The 24,019-nt window shown below is 39.1% G+C and overlaps 1 protein-coding gene across 3 annotated transcripts in view; it reads left to right on the top strand.

Annotated features, from left to right (window-relative positions):
• The window catches only part of prkcab (protein kinase C, alpha, b), a 210,817-nt gene that overhangs the window by 144,189 nt on the left and 42,609 nt on the right, over positions 1-24,019 (top strand). For all 3 annotated transcript variants that reach the window (XM_082185520.1, XM_082185519.1, XM_082185521.1), the window contains 4 exons: positions 6,911-7,022; positions 10,553-10,681; positions 21,694-21,850; positions 22,124-22,258. In XM_082185520.1, coding sequence (XP_082041646.1) covers positions 6,911-7,022; positions 10,553-10,681; positions 21,694-21,850; positions 22,124-22,258 — 533 coding nt within the window. The remainder of the gene's footprint in view (positions 1-6,910; positions 7,023-10,552; positions 10,682-21,693; positions 21,851-22,123; positions 22,259-24,019) is intronic.

The following is a 24,019-nucleotide window of genomic DNA, read 5'->3' as shown; positions in this document are numbered from 1 at the left end:
CTTGATTTGTGTAAAATAATTATGGTTTTATGCTTAAACCAAGAAAAGAAATCTTGTATCTCCTCTTCCTGTTTGAGTAAGGACTCTTATTTTGATAATAATCTTACTCTTATTATTTCCTGAATGCTTTAATTTGGTTATTTTTTGGAAGTTGAAGTCAAAATTGTTCAATCAAATCCAATAAATCTTTGCCTTTAGAGTAAGAGAGTGTTGGCAATCTGTAAACGATCCTTAACTTCAGAGACTGAATCTTCCCCTGATGTGAGCACCAACATCATTAAAACCATATCCGCCAACAGTCTGTTTCTTCAGTCTGATTGAAGCGCAGTGTATGTTCTCCTCTGTGTGTCTTCATAGCAGCCAAAGCTGATGAGATAACTTGCTTTATTGGAGAGGTTGTCGTGTGTGTGAAAGGCTCAGGTTGCTTGTAAGCAGAATCTGTAGCCGCAGAACTCAGATTTCTGCTAAATTGGCACAGCTGTCATTCACAGTCCTCTTGTGTAAAGAAAACAGTGTGTGGAAGGATATGACTTGTGTGTGTTGGCTGGTGTGTTCTGCTGGGTTTACAGACGTGTATAGGCTCCTGTTAGCTGCTACAAAGCAAAGGCAGCGGAAAGTGGAGAGTATGGTAAAGGCATGCAAAAATGTATGTGCGTTATCTCTATATTTTCTGGGATTTTGTTGATGGAAATAAATATTTGGCTAAATCTTGACTGGTTTAGGCCTGTCATAGACAGCTGACTCAGGAAGCTTTTCATTATTTTCATAGTTTGTGCAGTAGGTCATAGCAGTGACAGAAATTTTACTTTTCATTATATTTTTTTGCCCCCTTAAATTGATTTTTAGAGGCATTTATACCTTTGATTTTACATTTTTGTTCTAAATTTATTAGTGTCATTTTTTGGTGTCAAATTCTTACAGTTAAATGCATAAATGTTTTGCCAATCATTATCACATATTTGGGTCTTTAGTGACCCGGATCTATATCTAAAGCGGATGGATCTCTAACTGCCGCAATAGTATAAAACTCTCTTTTATGTTTTAATAACATTCTAAAATAATAATATAAAGCATGTTTTGTTAATTTTTGGAACTGGCAACATCTTCAAAATCAATATTTAGATCAGCTTCTGGCTCATATTCACCATCTCAACCATATTCTCAAAACTATCCTTCTCAACATCTTCAAAATAAATGAATATTCTGTAAAAATGGTGACAAACCTCACAGGCGGACATTTTTGCCCCCATATCTTGAAATTTGGGGTCTTTCTAACTGCAATCTACTTCATGCAGTGAGAGTTTGCAACTTTGAGGCGTGTTTTTGTTTGTTGCGAAATGAGTGACATACTCGATATAATGTCAGCTTCCACGTCGTTAAAACAACCATTATGATAGTATTGTAGAGGATACGTATCACACACCCTTAATGTACACCATAATCACAGGTTCGCAGTATCACTCAATCAGACGCTAATAATGGGCCTCGGCTCATAAGGAAGCTTGAATATTCTCTGAAAAGTGTCCAGCTGGAGTTGCCGTTACAGCTTTGACTTTCCTCGTCTCTCAGGTCATGTTTCAGAGGTGTTTGATGAGGTAGTCGAGTGTCATGTCCCGTGTCTTTGGCTCTCCGACTGAGCTATGGACACCAGCCATGGAAAAGATGGCTAAGCGTGGAAGTGTAGACCAGGAATAAAAGGTCATATGCACCGTTGGCTACGTGCACACACACACACACACAGAGGCACCTGCAGCGAGAACACACACACACACACTCACTGACCCGTCCTTCAATCCTCGGTTCATCCCAGGAGGAGAAAGACAGAGGCAGAAGATGAACATTTATTTTCATCCGTGACTGATTCACTCGACAGCGGTAAAGCTGATTATATCACACATGGCATGAACAGAGACAGAACACACAGGCTGAGTGAATGATGGGGAAACGAGGATAAACATGAGAGGAACAGAACGTGGAGATGAAAGAGAGGTGATGCAGGCCAACGATACAGAGTTCAGAAGTGCACGTGATGATGGACTCCACTGGCTTGGATGCATTAAGACAAGCGATTGGCAACTGCTTTTATTTTGAATGCTGTTTAAAGGCTCCTATTAAAAAAGATTTATTAATTTCTTATTTAACTTCCTGTGAAGTCAATTGAAGAGTGCCGCTTTACTTAATGTGTTGACGTATTTCAGAGTGACCTGAAGTTGAGGAAGGACATTTTAAAGACCTTGTCCCCTTTTAAGAGGAATTGCAAATGGTGATTAGTTTTACCATAGCTATGCGGCCTCTAAGATGCTCTGTTAACTGTTCCCAGTGTAAATTCATGAATGCTATTTGGGCTAATATAACCAACAACCCATTGCGCGACAGCTTTGGCAGCTCTTTTTCAACACTTTCATTTATTTATACAAAGATGGAAAGAATGTGAGGCCGAAGCTGCCACAGCAATTGTTTTTAAGTCAACTTGCAATCATTAATACACATTCCTGTTCTTATTTTGAGTGATTCATGCATTTTATTCTAAAAAACAAAAACAAAAAACTTTTACATGTAATTCAAATAAAGTGAATTGCCTCTTAAACAACTTTTCATTTAAAAGGGGTCCTATAATGCCCTTTCACAAATGTAAAATAAGTCTTTGATGTCCCCAGTGTGTGTGTGTGTGTGAGTGTGTTAGCACTAGCAGCTCCGATTACCTCACACATTCACGCACTGAAAATGTCAAAAACTTTTAGCCTTTTATGTTCAAACCGGAATCGGACAAAGATGGAGAGACTAAAGAATAAGTGACGACATGTAGACAACATTTCTGAATGGTTAGTTGATGAATTTATGAAGCTGATGTGGAGTTCACTATCTTATAGTCATTGATTAGCATATTCTGTTATGATAATCTATAAATCGTGTTCCCGGGGGCGGGGTTTATGTAAATTTATGGTTTGTGATGTCACTAACCAATGAAGAAGCTCATTGTAGTCTCTACCAGCCGTTTGTTGTAGTCCTTAAAAGGTGATTTCTCTAAAAGCAAATATCTCCCTTTGCTTTGAACTTTGAGCGTTGTAACTTTGCAGATGTTGTTTATGCTCAAACAGCAACATTACACACTAACTAAAGTTAGAAAAGTCAAATCATATTCAACCACCCCTTTAACTGACAATCCGAAGGCTGTTTTGTTGAAATGTTTGAGCCTAAAAGTGAAATAATAATGACTTTTAAAGTAATGCAATTGCTAGATGCTAACACCGGCGAAGACGAACTTAACAAAGTAGTGTCCCAACACCAGTGTACTGATTTACCATCTGCTCAAATGTCCTTTCCCATTACCAGCAAAGTAAATATGTTTAGTGCATTCAAGAAGAATTGAAATTGGGATGCAGCCATCGAGAGTTAATACTGTGCCATAATTCTGTCGCAGCAGCTTGAGACAAGCCAGAAACAGAGAATAAAATAGCCAAATTGCTATTTAAGATGCCAAGGTAGTAATTAGAGAGCTTCAGTGACTCATTCTGTGCCAACCACGGGGTTCGCGGGGTCCGTCCACTGTTTGTTTTCATCACACGCTCCTCCATTGGCCAGAATGCCGACACACAGACTGCATCTGCTTTGCTTTGCTTGCTCTCTGGCCTTTTCAATTAGTGCTTAGACGGGTTGACAAAAGCTGTCTGGAGGAAATAACACACTACACGAGGTGGATCTGAACAGAGAAATTCAATTCCTGCTCTTTAGAAACAGCAACACCTGCACTGTTAATTATCACACACAGCATTAATTCTAGCGTGTTTGACATAGCGTGTACACTTTAATTGTGCAAGCCAATTTACATTGCAAGTGGACTTAAAATGGGAATTAAACGAACCACAAAAGGAACCATGCTTAGACCACCTCCTGAGGGTCATTTGTTGGTCCTTTTAGGCAGATCTGTGAGATAATTTGAGGTGTATGGTATTAATGTATGGTATGCAAGATCGAACTTGAATACCCCTAGTTGTAAATGTTTACTACAGTGTACCTTAAATGATTAGTTCACTTAATTTCCTGATAATTTACCTTTATATTAAGGTGGCATTGTAATTACACAAATAAGTACTGAGTAATATTAATTAACAGCATTAACATAATAGTTGGGGTTAGGGTTTCGTTTAGAGTCAGTTGCTTGTGATTATGCAAAAATTATGCATAATTGCAAGCATGGTAAATCCTGAAATCATAATAGTGCAGCAGTCTGTACAATAATTTGTGCACATGTCTGTTTATGTCTGTTCACGGGTAATAATTCTTGAACTCTGAAAACAAAGCAGAATACTGTTGGACTATATCCCGTTTATCCCAAGGCAAATGAATACCTCAAAGTAAACTGTGAAATATATTTCAGATATTCAATGCCTTTGAACATGAATGCCAGGAACTTTGTAGTTCTTCCTCAGAAATGCTCATTAGCAACCTGGGAACTTGTGAATATGACATTGTTTCCCAATAGACTGTCAATCAGAAAAAAAGAAGAAAAAAAAAAAGCTTTTTTCAATTTGTTTGTGGGCACCAAACATCAATCTGTCTGTTTTTTATCATGCCTGATTTGTGGAAGCATGAGCTCTCAAGAGTCAAAGGAAAGCCTGAACTACAGCGTTTTTTGTTTTTACATTTATTTGCCACTAGTTTTTACACTAACTAGTGGAATGATCTAGTTCCTGTAATAGAAGTGATATAGATATAGAAACTCTTCCTAACAGTCATATTTGACTCAGCGTTTCCGTGCAGTGAAACCAGAGGCTGACAGCTCTTTATTAATGTCAGATTAATGGTTCAGTTATGGGAAAAGTCGAGACCCCTCAACTTCAGTCAAATTCTCATTAATTTCAGACCACTCGGAGACAAATTAATTGGTTGCCCTATTTTGCATGGCCCAGTGAAATAACCCCGCAGACTTATGATTAACTTTCTGCTTCTGGACAGAAACCGCAGCAAAGCGTTTGACCTGCTGTTGCGGTCAGCATCTGTTAGGTAACTGTTTTCACTTTTTTGGTTACCAGTTGACGGTCACCTTGGGATTCTTCTCTCAATTTCAATGATGCATATGGAAAATTTGGATTATTGGTCAAGCATCACTATTATTATTTATCATACTAATGATTTTAACCATTCATACTAATAATGGTCCCATATAAAAATCGACAGGGGGGCTTGAGATTGCGCCCTCTATGCAAACTGGCGCATCAGGTTCTTCTGTGAAGAATATGAATATGTCCCAGGGCAAACTACTCTCAATTAGAGCAATGTTTATTCCAGGGGACAAAAATGTGGGGGCAGACATCATCTCGAGGCAGGGGCTGAGGCCCGGGGAATGGAGACTCTACCCCGAGACGGTGGAGTTGATGTGGAGGAAGTTTGGTCAGGTGGAAGTGGATCTGTTCACCTCTCACAAGAACACACACTGTCCACTCTGGTTTTCCCTCACGCATCCAGCTACCCTGGGACTGTACGCATTTCCCCCAATCACTCTGCTCCCAGGGGTTCTGGAGAGGGTCCGGCGGGATCAGTTTGCTCTTAGTAGCCCCGTACTGGCCGGCCCGAGTATGGTTTTCAGACATCATAGCTCTCCTAGCAGGCCCTCCATGGCAAATCCCGATCAGGAAGGACCTTCTTTCTCAGGCCTGGGGCACAATATATCACCCTCGGCCGGAGCTGTGGAAGCTGTGGGTCTGGCCCCTGAGGGGGACCAACTCATGAATGCTGGTCTCTCAACCGAGGTTTTTGAGACCATCCTAAACTCTAGAGCCCCATCCATGAGGAAACTGTATGCATTAAAATGTAATTTGTTTACTTTATGGTGCAGAGAACATCAGTTGGACCCAGTTAACTGCCCAGTGGCTTCAGTGCTGGAGTTCCTCCAGAATCGCTTTTCTGACGGGCTCTCTCCATCCACGCTTAAGGTCTATGTGGCGGCCATAGCTGCCTTCCACACGCCTCTAGGGGTGGGCACTTTGGGGAGACACCCACTTATAGTACGTTTCCTTCGTGGAGCTAGGAGGATGAGGCCTGTCATCCAGACTAGGGTCCCCACGTGGGACCTGGCAGTGGTTCTTGAAGGGTTATCCCTGGCACACTTTCGAACCTTTGGACGAGGTGTCCAAGAAATGTATGTAATTTCTTGTAACCCTGAAGGTAGCCTTCCTGCTAGCTATTGCGTCCCTCAAGAGAGTGGGGGACCTGCAGGAGCTATCTGCTGCTCACTCTTGCCTCGAGTTCGCTCCTGGCAGAGTGAGAGCCATTCTCCACCCAGCCATTCCCTGAGGATTACAGTCGTATCCCGAGACGTTTTATAGAAGCATGAAAACTTGTCCACACAACTTTGTTTCTTGGTGGAATGATAAGCCACCTTGACTCCAAGAAGTTGTGTAAAGTCAGTCAGTCAGATTGGTTTTGGCAGTTTCACTGTGCTGCAGTGATTACATTTATTTGTAGGCCAAACATAGGCTATAAACAAACTACATACGGTCGCATGACTTCAACATCAGGCTGCATCATTAAGCTTCCAACAACTCTCTCAGTCTTTATTTAAAAACCTTTTCCCTGAAAGTTTGAGGTAGAATAGTTTGCAAGAGCTCGATTATAAACACAATCAGGCTTTAAAAGTCGACTATTGAGTCGACTGGTTTACTTGTTCGCTGTGATGACGTTTAATGTCCCCTTTAGCCACTTATAAGCAACAACCTTTTTCAAGACGAGCTTTAACAAAATCACAAGGTGATACTATTGATGAATAAAATGCTAGAATATCTTGAGCTTTTGCTCACCACAGACCAAACAAAACAAAAGCATGTCATCCCTGCAGCACACTATACTATTGCAAAGTTTGCATCAGACGCTTCAGATGTAAACGATTCTTCTCTTTTCCATGTTTCCACAGGATCCCAGAAGCAAGCACAAGTTTAAGATCCACACTTACGGCAGTCCCACGTTCTGTGACCACTGCGGATCGCTGCTGTACGGCCTCCTCCACCAGGGCATGAAATGCGACAGTGAGTATCGACCTCCCATCATGCCCTCACGCAAGACCATCTTCTCTTAACCAAATCTAGATGAAGCCTGTAAGGAAATAAAAGAAGAAGTGGCCTCAGATCCGTGTGAAAGGGTAGCTCCTGCCCCAGGCCTACAAAATTCATCTGTTTCTGCTGTTCTTGTCCATAATGAGGTCAAATGTGGTTAGATCTGTAGATCTAGAGACACCTCCTTCATTTCAACCAGAACATTCCTGTTCCTCTCAAGCGGACTGGCTTTAATTGTCACAGATTTCAATAAGGGAGATTTATTTAAGGGAGATTTATGTGGGAATAGCAGCATACAGTATATGCTCATCCACACCTCTCTGAGACGACACACCACAGCGAATTTCTGTTTCAACATATCAACAACAGCCTCAGCATGGGTCACACACACACTTCCTCTGCCAAAACACTCCAACAAAACAAGGTTTGCTGTCTGTGCTCATGAACTTGACAGGGGTCATCTTCAAAATACACATTTCATGTCTTATGTTAGTGTTTCAGCAGTTGATATTATTAAAAAAGGGGAAAAGAAAGTTAATAATAACATGACAGTAAAGGGCCAATTCCCACCGCACAGACAAGCGCCTACAAACACGTTTTGTCGGATCAGTGTGTTACCGCTGTGGGCGTTGATCGGGGTTTGTTTTCACCTGACCGACCATGTTATATCAGCATTTGTCAGTGTCTGTTGACATGACAGTTATTTTTCATAAAATTCTAAATCCAACTGCCAACTTGTTTGTTGATAGGTTTGGGTATCATTTGAATTTTAACGATTCCGATTCCAATTCCGATTCTGCTTATCAATTCCGATTCTTATTGATTCCTAATCTCAATTCCATTAAGGTAAAAAAAGAAAAGAAAAAGATATCATTCACATTTAGTCTTATTTTAAAAACATTTATTTGTAGCTGAATATCATGAACAAAAAGGCTAAAGGCAAGGCAAGGCTATTTTATTTATATAGCACGTTTCAGCAGTGGTGCAATTCAAGGTGCTTTACAAGGTGCAAAACATAAAATATAAAAGCAACATTTACAAAAATACAAAAATAAAAGAATAAAATTTACAATACAGTACAATGAATGAATTAATTAATTAAAAATAAGCAACATTAAAAAATAGGTCTTCAACCTTGATTTAAAAAAACTGAGAGTTGTTGCGAACTTACAGTTATCAGGAAGTTTATTCCAGATATGTGGCGCATAAAAACTGAACGCTGCTTCCCCTTTTTAGTTCTGATTCTGGGGACAGCCAGCAGACCTGTCCCAGATGATCTGAGAGGTCTAGATGGTTCGTAGCTTACAAGCAAGTCCGAAATATAACTAGGTCCTGAGCCACTTAGTGATTTGTAAGCCAGCAGGAGTACTTTGAAATCAATTCTTTGCGACACAGGAAGTCAGTGTAAGGATCTCAAAACCGGAGTAATGTGATCCATTCTCCTGGTCCCTGTGAGGAGCAACATTTTGAACCAGCTGCAACTGTCTGATAGATTTTTTCAGGAGGCCTGTGAAAACACTATTACAATAGTCCAGTCTACTAAAGATAAAAGCATGGACAAGTTTTTCCAAATCCTGTGCATAAAACCTTTAACCCTTGCTATATTTTTAAGGTGGTAATAGGCAGACTTTGTTACAGCCTTAACATGATTGTTAAAGTTCAGGTCTGGATCCATAATTACGCCAAGATTTCTGGCTTTGTCAGTTGTTTTTAGCATTGTTGTTTTTAGCATTGCTTCAATGCACCTAGCCAGTTCCTGTATTAGCCTGTAATCTCTGTGTGACAAAGTTATGTAGACTTGCGTGTCGTCTGCATAACTGTGATAGCTAATATTGTTGCTTTCCATAATTTTAGCTAGAGGAAGCATGTAAATATTGAACAGCAGAGGTCCCAGGATGGAGCCTTGGGGAACTCCACACGTCATACTTAAATGCTCAGATGTAAAACTACCTATGGACACATAGTAGTTTCTATTTTTTAAGTAGGATTCAAACCACTTTAAAACTGAACCAGAAAGGCCTATCCAGTTTTCCAATCGGTTTAAAAGTATGTCGTGGTCGACCGTATCAACACTAAAGAACACTTACACAAGGAGCGTTTGCCTGTGGCGAACAGCAAAATAGCATAAAAAAAACAACTAGCCTAATTAATATACATTTCAAGCAATATTAAAGACAAGTAAACACTCAGTAATTAAAAAAGAACAAATAAATAATTTGCAATCGCAACGAAAGATACAATTGAACAAAGATACGATTGAAATAAACAAGATTTTCAGGTATTTACATACATAAACTGTAATCAAATGTAAAATAACACTGCACTTATATAAATTAAATATACATTACAACTATAGTAACAAAAGTTACTCAGTCAAGAACAAAACTTATTCAGTTTCTCTTTGTGTTTTGTTGTTTGATTAGTGTTATTATAGAGACGGCAGCAGGAATATTAGGCTGCTGTCACTTTAAGAGCTGCACGGATCCAATATACTGATACACGTGTCCAATATACTGATACACGTGTCCAGTATACGTGTCCAATATACTGATACATGTGTCCAATATACTGATACACGTCCAATATACTGATACACGTCCAATATACTGATACACGTGTCCAATATACTGATACACGTGTCCAATATACTGATACACGTGTCCAATATACTGATACACACGCATGCAGTCATCTCGCGCTTGAATGGTTTAATTGATTTAATTTAAAACACAAAGGAATCGATAAGAGGAATGGACATTTTAATTTTATAACAAGTATCCGATTCCAGACCTGATTTTTGATTCCCACCCAACCCTATTTGTTGGTATTTGTTGGCGTTTTTCTGTGTGGTGTGAATTGGCCTTAACAGCTCTGAATCAGGTTGGAGTTCTAGAGCTTTTATGCTACAAATGGAAAGTGGCTGTAAATCATGCAAGGATGCTAGGAATGCTCATATGCCCACGTTCATCCAAATATTTCCTTGAAAAAGCTTTTTTTTTGTGTGGCAGCCAATCTTCAATGGCTCTGGTTTGTGGTCCATGTACAGCAGTCTTGCCAAGTCTGTGGTTTTCCTGCAGAATTGGGCAACTTTTACTCTGTTGCCACGGGTTGTTTTTTTTGGTCCATGGGTTGAAACAATCAATACCCCCCCCCCCCCCCCCCCCCCCCCGCCTTCCCCATACTTTTTTGTAGTTGTTGTTGTGGTTTTTGAATAGCAATTGGGCTGGTTTTTTTTAGGCAAACCTGATGTACAGCTTCTTCAGTACTTTTTATTAAGACCACAGAGGGAAAAGCAGCAAACAGAAGTAGAGAGCCATCGTATCGCACATTGGCTACTGTGGATATAGACACATTTTCACAATTAAATCAATTATCAATAGATAAAATCAAGCCCTGCATACACTGACTGTCCTGTTCCGTTGGGGTTTTGACTGTTATTCCATGTTGACTTTACTATGTTTAATCCTGAAGCGTTTACCAATGTTTCTCTCTCTTGTTCTCAGCCTGTGACATGAACGTTCACAAGCAGTGTGTGATGAACGTGCCAAGTCTGTGCGGGACCGACCACACCGAGCGCAGAGGACGAATCTTCCTCAAGATCGAGGTCAGCGGAGACAGACTCCACGTCACAGGTCAGCACCCCCCCCACTCGCACTGGGAATTTCCCAGAATAGCGATCATTAGTGGGGATTGAAAACATGACAAATGTCATAACTGGACGCCGGCGAAATTGACTGGGTCTGATATTATGTGGCCAAAAAGTAAGATGAAATCCTGATGCTCAATTATTAATTGTGATTATATATTTAAGAAAAATGTGTTATTTTATTATATAAAATATTTATATATAATATAAATTATGTATAAATATATATACTGTTAATACATGCAAATATTTCTTAAATATATACATGCATGTGTGTGTTTTTATATATACAAAATAATTATACACCGTACACACACATATATTATGAAAACACAAACTTTTATTTTGGATGCGATTAATCGCAATTAATCATTTTCCAGCACTTAATATAATATAATATAATATAATATAATATAATATAATATAATATAATATAATATAATATAATATAATATAATATAATATAATATAATATAATGACATTTAAATGCTTAGTTTTAGGATCAAAGCTCTGTAGTTTTTATTGTGGTGATCAAAACATATAAATTAATGCAGTACAATGATGATTGAGAGATACATACAAATAAACATTTCTCAAAAATTATTATATTTAATACCCACATTTTAACATGATTTTTCTAAAAAAAAATTATGAATGGATAATCAAGTAGACCTAAGTTGCTTCAGTCCAGTAAGTGTTCATCCGGCAGTATCATTGACAATATAAAATATGTTTATGTACATATACTTATGCATACTTATGTTTAAAAATCTGTTAAGATTTCTCAGCAAAAACACACGTGAACTGAAGGGGGGGGCGTTTTTACAATTATGCTAAAAGCCTTTTACTTGCTAAAAAAAAAAGTGTAAAGCATCAGTCAGATGACAGAAAGCATGTAGTAGATTGTGTTCATGTTTTTCAGCAAAAGTTTTAATTATGTTGTTCATTTAGAGGATGATTAAAAAATGATACAGTCAGCAAAGGGTTAAGAAGCATCACAAAAATGATATTTATTCGAGTAGATCTTGTTAATGCTTCTCCGTTATTAGTATAATTCACATAATATGTTGCTATTTTTATCCGTTTGCGTGATCCTTGCAAATTCACATTAGTCTTATTACTCAGATTTCATAATGCTTTGATGCTGTTTTTCCACAAAATGCCAGTTTGCATTAAGCTATCATGGCAGGTCATGTGTTGAGGGTTGAGTGGGTTTAGAGATTGTGTGTGTGTGTGTGTGTGTGTGTGTGTGTGTGTGTGTGTGTGTGTGTGTGTGTGTGTGTGTGTGTGTGTGTGTGTGTGTGTGTGTGTGTGTGTGTGTGTGTGTGTGTGTGTGTGTGTGTGTGTGGCAGCAGGTATGAGGGGGCTTTAGTGCCAGATGCCTGGCCCGGTGCCCGGCTGTTGTGATGATGGGGCTTTATGTATGCCAGCCTGTGTCCGCTCAGAAACTCTTGCTCCAGTGAACACATTCCTGTGAGCTGGCACCTCTTCCCTGCTGTGTGAATATCATCTCTGCTTATCTCCGGCCTTACACACACACAGACATGCTACTCACTGGTCTGCTGATTATTATAGGTGGAGAAGTCATCGTGATTCAGGAAATCCTACAGTTATCTAGAGAAAGGGGCACTGTTGCATTTTATTTTCTCCCTGAACTGCACTTGATGTTAGTCAGGGTTTCTTTCACCACAACAAAAGTTTTTTTTTTTTTTTTCCACTATGTCGCTTAAAGGGTTAGTTAAGCCCAAAATGAAAATGCTGTCATCTTTTACTCACCTTCATTTTGTTCCAAACCCATAAAACTTTTGTTCATCTTCAGAACACAAATGGAGATGTTTTATCGAAACCATGATTTCTGTGAGATTTCTGAAGGGCTGTTTACACGACACCGTTTTCAACTAAAACGTTTTTATGTGTTTTGGCCGTTCGTTTACACGACAACGGCGTTTTGGGCGCCTGAAAACACAAACACAAACGGGTTTCGAAGTGCAAGTTTTTGAAAACAGTCTCCGTGTAAAACAACAAAATCGTGAATCTGTGAAGACGATGACATTCAGTCTATAGTGTTTCATCGCCATCTACTGGCCTGGCAGCAGAATGCAGCGTTTTAAGTCGTTTTCATGGATCGTGTGATTGGGATCGTTTTGACAATGGTGTCATCTTTATCTGGAAATCTATAAGGAAAAACTTGTATAATGTAAAATCAGACTCCGAGAACCTGTTCTTTCGGACAGCTCGTTTCAATGAACCGGTAAAAAAAAAAAAAAAAAAGATTCATCGGTTCCTTACGCAATGATTATACGCATTTCTTTTCTAACAACTCAGTGTCGTGTTATATCAGGGAAACATTCAAATAAAGTAATTTGTATCAATGCATATTCAAATAAAAAGTTATTTGTGTGAACGCATATTGCTGATTATTGCCTTTCATTCACTTAAAGGGATAGTTCACCCAAAAATTTAATTTCAATAATTAATTACTCACCTCATGTCATTCCAAACCCGTAAGACCTTCGTTCGTCTTCACAAATTAAGGTATTTTTGATGAAATCCTAGAGGTTTCTAAACCACCGCAACGTCATTTCAACTTTCAAGGCCCAGAAAGGTAAGGTACAGTAGTAAAGATGACTTTTGGTGAACTATCCCAATTGTATAATGTAATGTGTATGGTGTAATCCAAACACGAATGACTCAGGAATACAACTATCAATAGACTATAATCCACAATTAGAAATGCACAGGAGAATACTAACACAAACCATACTAACAACAACGATAACCCACAGAGGATTGACCTGAACAGGGAGTATATATGCACTGAGAAACAAGACACAGGTGCAAATCATAAGTAACCACAGAAACAAACAAGGACATAATCAGAAACCAAGGAAACCGTAAATAAACAGTTTAGGGAAACAAGAACTAACTACAACAGAACAGAATGTCAAAATAAGAGCAAACAGAACATATAGACTAATTCAGTTTAATTGTAGAAAAAAAAAAATAGATACACAAATATATACTCAAATATGCTGGAATTTAACTTAATTTGCACAAATGTTTAATATCCATGTAAGAATGTGTCCATTGATTTTGCAAGCGAACTTACTGTCCATTGGCCAGGAGTACACAGGTTTAACACAGTGTCTACATGCTACATCCAACTATTATTTCGAAAGTAAAAGTAAAATACTTTTTTTTCCCCATGATAATAAAAAATACTGTCATTTTAGCTTACAGATCCTCAAACTAAACATTAGTTGGATTCTAGGGAAGGATTATTGCATGTTTGTTGTGTCTGAGGAGGTCATCTGCCAGGAGCTGTGAGGACTGGGATCTTCATAGGGTTTGTGAGTTCACTGCGCTGATGTTAATTGATTCAATTTGCCCAGCATCCATGTGCTCATGCACACAACAAATACACACAGAAAACAACAAACAAACAACCCTCTTTTGCTTCAGATTGTAAGATGCCTTCATAGGATTCTCTGGATTTCACAGTTCTGTCCACATGGTTGGTGGGAAAGTGGTTTTATGATCTCGGGTGTGAATCCATCATCCCTTTTTACACGAGTCTTTAAGACATTAGTCATCATCTCTTTAGTCGTGCTTTTCATTAGCCTGCTGGTTGAATGTTGATCATCATTTCAACAGGTTTTTGATAGCGATAGTATTAGTGAAGTTCACAACGTAATTTTGGGAGGAGTGAACCCATCTAATCTTTAAATGAACAGCCGGATCATATAAGGCGCCGCTCACTCTTCTGGCATCCCTCCACCTCCCCAGCTCCACCTGCATCATTCAGGCATCTCGCTACCATACTCATCATCCGGCCGTTAGTAGTCCCACTGGGGGGTTTATCTATTTAATATTTAAGCCAAATATGCTAAACCTTATTAGCTTAAAGATTATATGGGCAAAGGAACTCGTGAATTAGATATTAAAGGATTAGTTCACTTCAGAATTAAAATTTCCTCTCTCCGACGTCATCCAAGATGTTCATGTCTTTCTTTCTTCAGTCGAAAAGAAATTACATTTTTTGAGGGAAACATTCCAGGACGATCCCAGCCGTCTTATCTAGACAAACCATCGGCCATTTTCTAAAAAAAAGCCAACATTTATATACTTTTTCACCACAAATGCTCGTCTTGCACTAGCTCTGCGATGCGCCACACATTACGTAATCACACCTAAGGTGGAAGTACCGGAAGTCAAATGCCATTTACAAAAAAAAAAAAGTATAAATAAAAGAGTATAAAAAGTAATTTTTTTTATTTTTGTTATAAATAGGCCGCTGGTTTGTCTAGATAAGACTCTTATTCCTCGGCTGGATCGTGTCGAGACTTTGAAGCTGCACTGAAACTCACATTTGGACCTTCGACCTGTTTGACCCCATTGAAGTCACTATATGGAGAAAAATCCTGGAACGTTTTCCTCAGAAACCTTAATTTATTTTCGACTGAAGAAAGAAAGACATGAACATCTTGGATGTTATTACAGAAATTATCAGGACATTTTAATTCTGAAGTGAAATAGTACTTTAAGAATAAGAGTGTTTGATATAAGAATTACTACCCACTTCATCAGATGTTTGTGATGAACAGCGGGACTGTTCTGGTGCTAGCACTAAACCAGTCTGGACCTGCATGGAAAGTCTTGTTGATTTTGTCAGCGGGTTGTTCTCCTCTTGTTTGTGATGTGGAACACCAGATCCCTGCTGTAAATCAGAGGTTTCAGTGTCCCAGGGCATCTGACACAGAGGGAATTTCCCGTGGGAAATCACAATACAGCAGGACTGACACAAACTGTCATGTGGAGGTGTCTAACCAGTGTCATACTGGTGATCGCCTCGCTGCTCTTATAGACACTGGCACTGCAACTGGGGAAAGTTTTTTATTTTGTTTTGTTTTTCTTCTTCTGCCAACAAAAATGTATGATATGATCCGCTTCTCTTACACAAATGAAAGGGAACTTTTAAGTTGTGTTTTCCAGACCTAGAAAAGTCATGGAAAATAATAATAATTATATAAATTTTCAACATATTTTCAACATTCAGCTTTGCCATCACTAACATTTTAAAAATGAATCAAATAGAAAACAGATGTTTTAAATAATATTTCACAATAAGAGACTTCTTTCAAAAAATGTACAAAATCTTACTGACCATTTTTCTTCTTGACTAAAAGTCTATAACTTGCTGGCAAGCCATAGTGATGGATAGGGCCAGATTTACTAAAATAGCACCAAAGTCAGTAGAAAGTTCTGCGTGTGGTCAGTAACAGATTTATGTTCAGTTTAGCTCAGTTCATGGACTTTTACTTTGTTTTTCCACAGTTCCTGTTATCCTTTGTTTGTATTCCGGCACTTTCTAGTTGCCATGGTCACTGTCGTTATTAGTTTGTTGAGTTCAGCTGTGTCTGGTTGATCATCTTGTTTGAGTCACTACTTCAGTTCTTCCCTCACAGTCTGTCATTATTCAGTTCACGTTTACGTTTCTGATGTAATCTGTTATCATTAAAACTTTGTGTTGGAACTGTAATCTTCATCTTGTCTGCCTTCCTGCAACCACCCGTGACACACACACACACACACATATATATATACAGTCAAACCAAAAATTATTCAGACACCAGATATCATTTTTTTACTGGTGTGTGGTGACACTATAGGTCACTTATGTAAGTGAGGAGAGCAAAATAAAGTAAAGTGTGACATATTATACCCCAAAAACTCTTCACACAGTGACTACCAGTAACATTTATGCAAATTTGGGACCAAAAATTATTCAGACACTTTGACCTGATCATGTTTTGCTAAAGTGTTTTTTCTTTAATTGCTAATTCGACCTTTTTACACACAGACTGAACAAAATGAAGCATTGCTTGGTGATTGGTTGAGCTAAACTGGTATTATCTAATTGTGTAGTTAAATTTAACAGCTGACAGATATTCAACCTGATTCATTGTTTGAGTTCTAGTCATATTTTATTACCATTTTCTAAACTATAGCAAATAAACTGTGATTATGTGAGAAATGTTGAAGGTGTCTGAATACATTTTGGTTTGACTGCAATTCGAAAGCATAATAAAACATTTTTAAAGGTTCAATTAAACTATCCTAAGAATCTTTTCATCACGTATTGAGTGTATTAATCATAGATATTTGCTTTTCTTCTGGTCTGGTCTGTGTTTCAAAGTTGGCCGTTTGCATAAGAGACCTTGAGGCATTGGTTCTGAACGCTCTCTGTAGGCCTGAACTTCTGTTTGTCCTCTTCTAGGGTTTTATTATATAACCTCCCAGAGGCGATGGCTTCAGTTAAACGCGTTGGTGGTTCCTATCAGCACTTCCCTCGTGGATCCCATTTGTAACGGAGGGCTCAAGTGTCTCTCTGGATTCCCAAAACTGCTGAACGCTTAAGAGTCGTCACTGCCCAAAGATGTGCGTGTCGGTCCACAATGACTTCGTGATTATTTAAAGCGATGACTGTGGGTGATATTTGGCTGCCAGTTGGGATTCACTTCATACTTTTGTGTGGTTTTACCTGGGACTCATTTTATTCCCGCTGCCAGGCATTAGATCAAACTGGAGGATAAAGTGACTTTCGTTTCAGTGTTTCACGCTTTTTAGACATGCACACCAAAACAAATAGACTTGTTTTAACAAAACTTTACAAATTTCCTTTAAATGTCTCATATATCACTGAGAATGAGAGCTATAAAGTGGTATATGGAACATAGTCAGGATAATTCTAGAGATGCACCGATATAAAAATTTTGGCCGATACCGATAACCGATAATTATTTTTATTTGAAAGCCGATAACCGATATATTGGCCGTTAAATCTAAATCGAAATTTTTATATATTTTTTGAGCCTTATTACAAAAACAATAGTCTCCCCATTGAAATCCATGTCCCAAACACACAATTATAATGCTCTCTTTATAATTGTATGTAGCCGATATTACAGACTGTTGCACTTTACTGTATTTTCCTTTTTTGAAGTGATTTCAATCATATTTCAAGCAATTCAAATCCATCATGTTGAACAGTGCGCATCTGAAGTGTCTCAGCTGAAGGAAATAATACATTATTTATTGACTTTAATATATCGGACAGATTTTCTTATTGTGCCGATAATGATAACATTAAAAATGAATATTGGCCGATACCGATATATCGTGCATCCCTAGATAATTCTGCTTAAAATGTGTTGCAGTTTTTTTTTTAAATTGGAATTTCTCAAAAAGATGATTTTCTGACCTCAAAATTCAGCAAAAGTTTTGACATGGTCTTACTCAGTCAATATTAAAGTATACATTTTCACAGAATGTTCTTTAGGATTATTTTATGTAGAAAACAGTGAATCAAAAATTACTTTAGCTGGGTTTTCACAGTTTTGGAAATGTTATATGTGTACCCATACTTAAGATTTCTGAGGAGCTTTCATCCATGTTAAGGATCTAGTACAGACTCCCAATGGACAGAGATAAATGTGGTTGAGTGTTTTGATTGAGATTTATTGTTGATATTGTATATGACTTTGTTTATTCTGGGCTGACATCAGACGGAGGAATCTTGGCTGACCCTTCGTGTGTTGTGAATAAACAATGGGAAGAAGCTCATTTTCAGATTACCCAGCATGCAGTGCCCTGGACATTTGGTGGTTATGTAACAGCACATCTAAATTTCTCAGGCTATTTGTGCGATTTGAATGTCCATGGAAAACCACATGTAAAAATAGCCTTTGAAGATTACATCAGCTCATAATTCATGCTGCCACTCATCGAGATCAGCAAGATATGATTTACTGAAGTTTAGGATGGCATAATGTGGGCAACGTGGTAAAACACTGAGAGTAATGTTATTTGAACATAGTAATAGGAAATCTCTGAAGGTTTTCATCAAAACATTCTGATGCAAAATACCAATCATCAGACCTCAATGATACTCTCTAGATAAATAACAGTTAGAGAAATTATTTATGAAGCTGTAAATGACGTCTTCACTAGGTTTGTGCAAAATGGTGCCACAGCAATGTAGGTGTTGTTGGTGGTTGCTAGATGGTTCACAGATCATGTGTGAACGGGACCTTTTCAAATAAACCGCTAAATTACCGTAACAGATCATGGGCCCTATCTTGCACCCAGCGCAATTGACTTTGTACACCGACGCATGTATCATTCCTATTTTGCACCCGCGCACAGCGCGCTTTTCCCTCCACAGACGCACGTCGCTAAACTAGGGAATGAACTTGCACTCCCTGGGCGGTTCAGCGCAAAAAAGGAGGCGTGTTCCGGCGCAAACGTTCCTTCATGCTATTTTGATGGTTTAGAAAACAATTGCGCCACTAACCAGGAAAAAAATAGTTTAAAGTCAGTGGCGCGTTGCGCATGTTATTCATATGCAATTTTAAGGGCGCATGCTTGGCCATAATCAATGTAGCGTGTGCACAACGCGCACTTTGATTCTCTCATCTACACAGAAGCAGCAGTTTTCATTTTTGCAAATCATACATTATTACGATAGATAGATAGATAGATAGATAGATAGATAGATAGATAGATAGATAGATAGATAGATAGATAGATAGATAGATAGATAGATAGATAGATAGATAGATAGATAGATAGATAGACCAAATTATCATACGCCTGTTTAACCGAAGTTAATTTGGGTGGGTTTCTCCATTTCAATGTAACTTCTCTCTTTTTTAAGGCCGTGACGAGAGCGTTGCTCTCCTCGGCTGTGAACCGCTCCTGGCGCGCGCCTGGCAAATCCGCCGTTACAATAGCAATCCACTATGGAAAAAGCGCGTCTGCTCTTAAAGGGAATGTGAGATGACGCTCTGATTGGTTTATTTCATGTTACGCCCAAACCACACCTATGAATAATGAAGCTACTTCAGACCAACCCATTTTAGATTCGCGCCGGGCGCAAGAGTCATTTATCCCGCCGGGAAAATAGCAACAGCGCCGAGACCCGCCCACAAAGTTACTTGCGCTTTGCGCTTGACACTTGCGTTTCAGATCGTTAAAATAGGGCCCTGAGAGTCATGTGTGAACAGGACCTTTCCAAATAAACCGGTAAATTACCGTAACAGATCATGTGTGAACAGGACCTTTTCGAATTAACCACTAAATTACCGTAACAGATCATGTGTGAACGGGACCTTTCCAAATAAACCGGTAAATTACCGTAACAGATCATGTGTGAACAGGACCTTTCCAAATATACCGGTAAATTACCGGTAACAGATCATGTGTGAACAGGACCTTTCCAAATATACCGGTAAATTACCGTAACAGATCATGTGTGAACAGGACCTTTCCAAATATACCGGTAAATTACCGTAACAGATCATGTGTGAACAGGACCTTTCCAAATATACCAATAATTTCCGTAACAGATCATGTGTGAACAGGACCTTTCCAAATATACCGGTAAATTACCGTAACAGATCATGTGTGAACAGGACCTTTCCAAATATACCGGTGAATTACCGTAACAGATCATGTGTGAACAGGACCTTTTCAAATATACCGGTAAATTACCGTAACAGATCATGTGTGAACAGGACCTTTCCAAATATACCGCTAAATTACCGTAACAGATCATGTGTGAACAGGACCTTTCCAAATATACCGGTAAATCGGTTCCGGCAATTTACCAGTAAGGGAAGTTGTAACATTACCAGTGAATCACCATTATTTGAACGCGTAATGAAGATTACCGGTGTTTTGCATGTACGAGGTCAGAACTCGCTGACGTAAGAAGTGATTTGGGCCAATCAGAAGCTGTTGAAAGAGCAACGGCTCGGAGACATTCATAAAATGTGTAAACGAATGGCCAAAATGCATAAAAAGTTTAACGTTTTTGGTTGAAAACAGTATAAAACACGGTTTTATACATTAAATGCAGTTCTTTTGTATAGTTTATCAACTATACTGTCATTGCATGTACAGTACAACATGTTTTTTCTTTCTTTTCTTCTGGATAACTTTTGGTTTAAATATAATTTCCAGAAGACAAGAAAAGAGATTGAGCTGGAATCATAAGCAATGGATGGTATTCCATCAAAAACAACAACACACACACACACACAAACACAAACACACACTCTCACACAAAAAAAGCAAACGGATGAGCGTGGCGCGCGCTCCTCATGGATGTCGTATCTAAGCAACAGCCGCTGAAAAAGCCTTGATTCTTGTTGACGTCTCTTTGTCAGCAACCAAGTGTAGGCGATGTGAAGAGTCAAGTTAATGGCCACTATCACTTTCACCGTCAGACCTGAGCTGTCAGTTTTCTTTGCTTTAGAGATTTCAACAATGGTTTGAACACACTCAGATTTGGGGGGGAAACTGCGCTCTGTTTAAGTTGCCTGTGAGAGAGACTGAAAGAGACATGTCTCCCCCTTTTGGCTGATAATATCATTGCAGTGTGTCCATTGATATAAAGTGTTTTTTTTACCATGTCAGTTGAAGCCAGTGAATCATTTAGCAGAAAACGTACATTTTATTCATATATATATATATATATATATATATATATATATATATATATATATAAACTTGCTTGAAATATTCACATTTGTCCTAATTTGTAAAAACAGTTATTGATTTAGCTATTGATTGCCCCCTGCATGTGTGTGTGTGTGTGTGTGTGTGTGTGTGTGTGTGTGTGTGTGTGTGTGTGTGTGTGTGTGTGTGTGTGTGTGTGTGTGTGTGTGTGTGTGTGTGTGTGTGTGTGTGTGTGTGTGTGTGTGTGTGTGTGTGTGAGATATTAAGCAGACAATCTACTAATACTCTATTGCTATTTGTCATGTAGTTGCAAAGTTACTTATATTTAGTCGTATGTCTTTTATTTTAGATGACAGTGGTGCATAATTTCAATAATACTATAATTATATTTTTAACATTCCATGTCAACACATTGACTTCTTTAGCATTGAAAGAGACCTTCTTATTCCAACTGTGATTTGTCTCTCATGAATCAGTGGGTGAGGCCAGAAACCTGATTCCCATGGACCCCAATGGGCTCTCAGACCCGTACGTGAAGCTCAAACTCATCCCAGATCCAAAGAATGAGACCAAACAGAAGACCAGGACCATCCGCTCCTCGCTCAACCCCACCTGGAACGAGTCCTTCATCTTGTGAGTCTGTCAGTACACACACACACACACACAGGTTTGTTTTGCTATACTTGTGAGGACATTCCATAGACGTAATGGTTTTTATACTGTACAAACTGTATTTTCCATCCCCCAACACTAACCCTACCCATCACACACACACACACACACACTGTAGATGTGTTTTCTCAGGTTAATGCGTGTGTGTGTGTGTGTGTGTGTGTGTGTGTGTGTGTGTGTGTGTGTGTGTGTGTGTGTGTGTGTGTGTGTGTGTGTGTGTGTGTGTGTGTGCAGTAAGTTGAAGGCGACGGATAAGGAGCGGCGTCTGTCAGTGGAAGTGTGGGATTGGGACAGAACCACTCGTAATGACTTCATGGGCTCCATGTCCTTCGGTGTGTCTGAACTCATCAAAGCTCCTGTGAGCGGATGGTGAGTCAAACAAACACACACACACACACACACACACACACACACACACACACACACACACACATGGACACACACACTCACTCTGTGTGTCTGAGCTCATCAAAGCTCCTGTGAGCGGATGGTGAGTCAAACACACACAAACACAACTACACTTTCTCAAGATTTCTCAAAGGTTTACTAAAACTTAAGAGAGTTTATGCAGAAAACATTTGTCAATGGTGCAAAAATAAGATAATCCATGTTCACAGAGGAAGAGTAACCATTAGCCACAATCTCTTCTCCACATCATTTCCTGTTTCCTGTGCCTCAATGTTACTATTATACTTCCATACGATTTATTTATCTTTCCCCACTAGCAGATGTGTTTCTACTTAGTTTAAGCATGATTCATCTTTTTTTTTAGAAAACAAGACTTAATATCACACAAACACAGACATACACACACACACCACACCCACACACACACAAACACAGACATAGACACACACACTCAAACACACACACACACACACACACACACACACACACACACACACACACACACGCACACACACACACACAAACACAGACATAGACACACACACTCAAACACACACACACACACACACACACACACACACCACACGCACACACACAAACACAGACATAGACACACACACTCAAACACACACACACACACACACACACACACACACACACACACACACACACACACGCACACACACAAACACAGACACACACTCACAAACACACACACCACACTTTCACACACACACACACACACACAAACACTTACACATACGCACACCACACACACACACACACGCACTCACTCACTAACACAGACATAGACACACACTCTCACACACACACACACACACACACACACACACACACACACACACACACACACACACACACACACACACACACGCACACACGCACTCACTCACAAACACAGACATAGACACACACACACTCACAAACACACACACCACACTTTCACACACATACACACACACACACACAAACACAGACATAGATACACACACACACACACACACACATACACACACACACACACACACACACACACACACACACACATACACACACACACACACACACACACATACACACACACACACACAAACACAGACATAGATACACACACACACACACACACATACACACACACACACAAACACAGACATAGATACACACACACACACACACACACACACACACACACACACACACACACACACACATACACACACACACACACACATACACACACACACACACACACACAGATCAGATCCACTGCCTCAGCTGTATGATGTCATGTTTATGTCAACAGGAAGTTGTCTATGTGTTAGTAAAGGCAGAACACACAGATGTCAGAGGAGTGTGTAAGTGATCGAGTCCTTCATTCATGATCTGCAGTCGAGCGGTGTAATGCGTATCGCTTCAGAGTGTGTTCATCAGCCATGCTCTAAATAAACGCGTAGATCTGCATTACTCGACTGCTAACACACTATCACCGACTCAGTGAGCTCAAGTTCCCAAACCTTTCACGCATCTCTTTATTATTCTCACAACTATAAACACGTTTTCTATAAACTGTTTTCACACACGTTCCAATTTTCTCAATGTTTTCTGCAAACCTCTTCACAAAAATGTCCTAATTTTGCACAGGTTTGACCATCTCATTGTGTATTTGTAGGTTTTGTGTGTGTCATATGAGGCCAAAGTTTG

This window comes from Leuciscus leuciscus, assembly GCF_965113295.1.
Source record: "Leuciscus leuciscus genome assembly, chromosome: 1".
NCBI lineage: Eukaryota > Metazoa > Chordata > Actinopteri > Cypriniformes > Leuciscidae > Leuciscus > Leuciscus leuciscus.
Note: the sequence above shows the minus strand (reverse complement) of the source record. Positions and strands in the feature narration are given on the sequence as shown.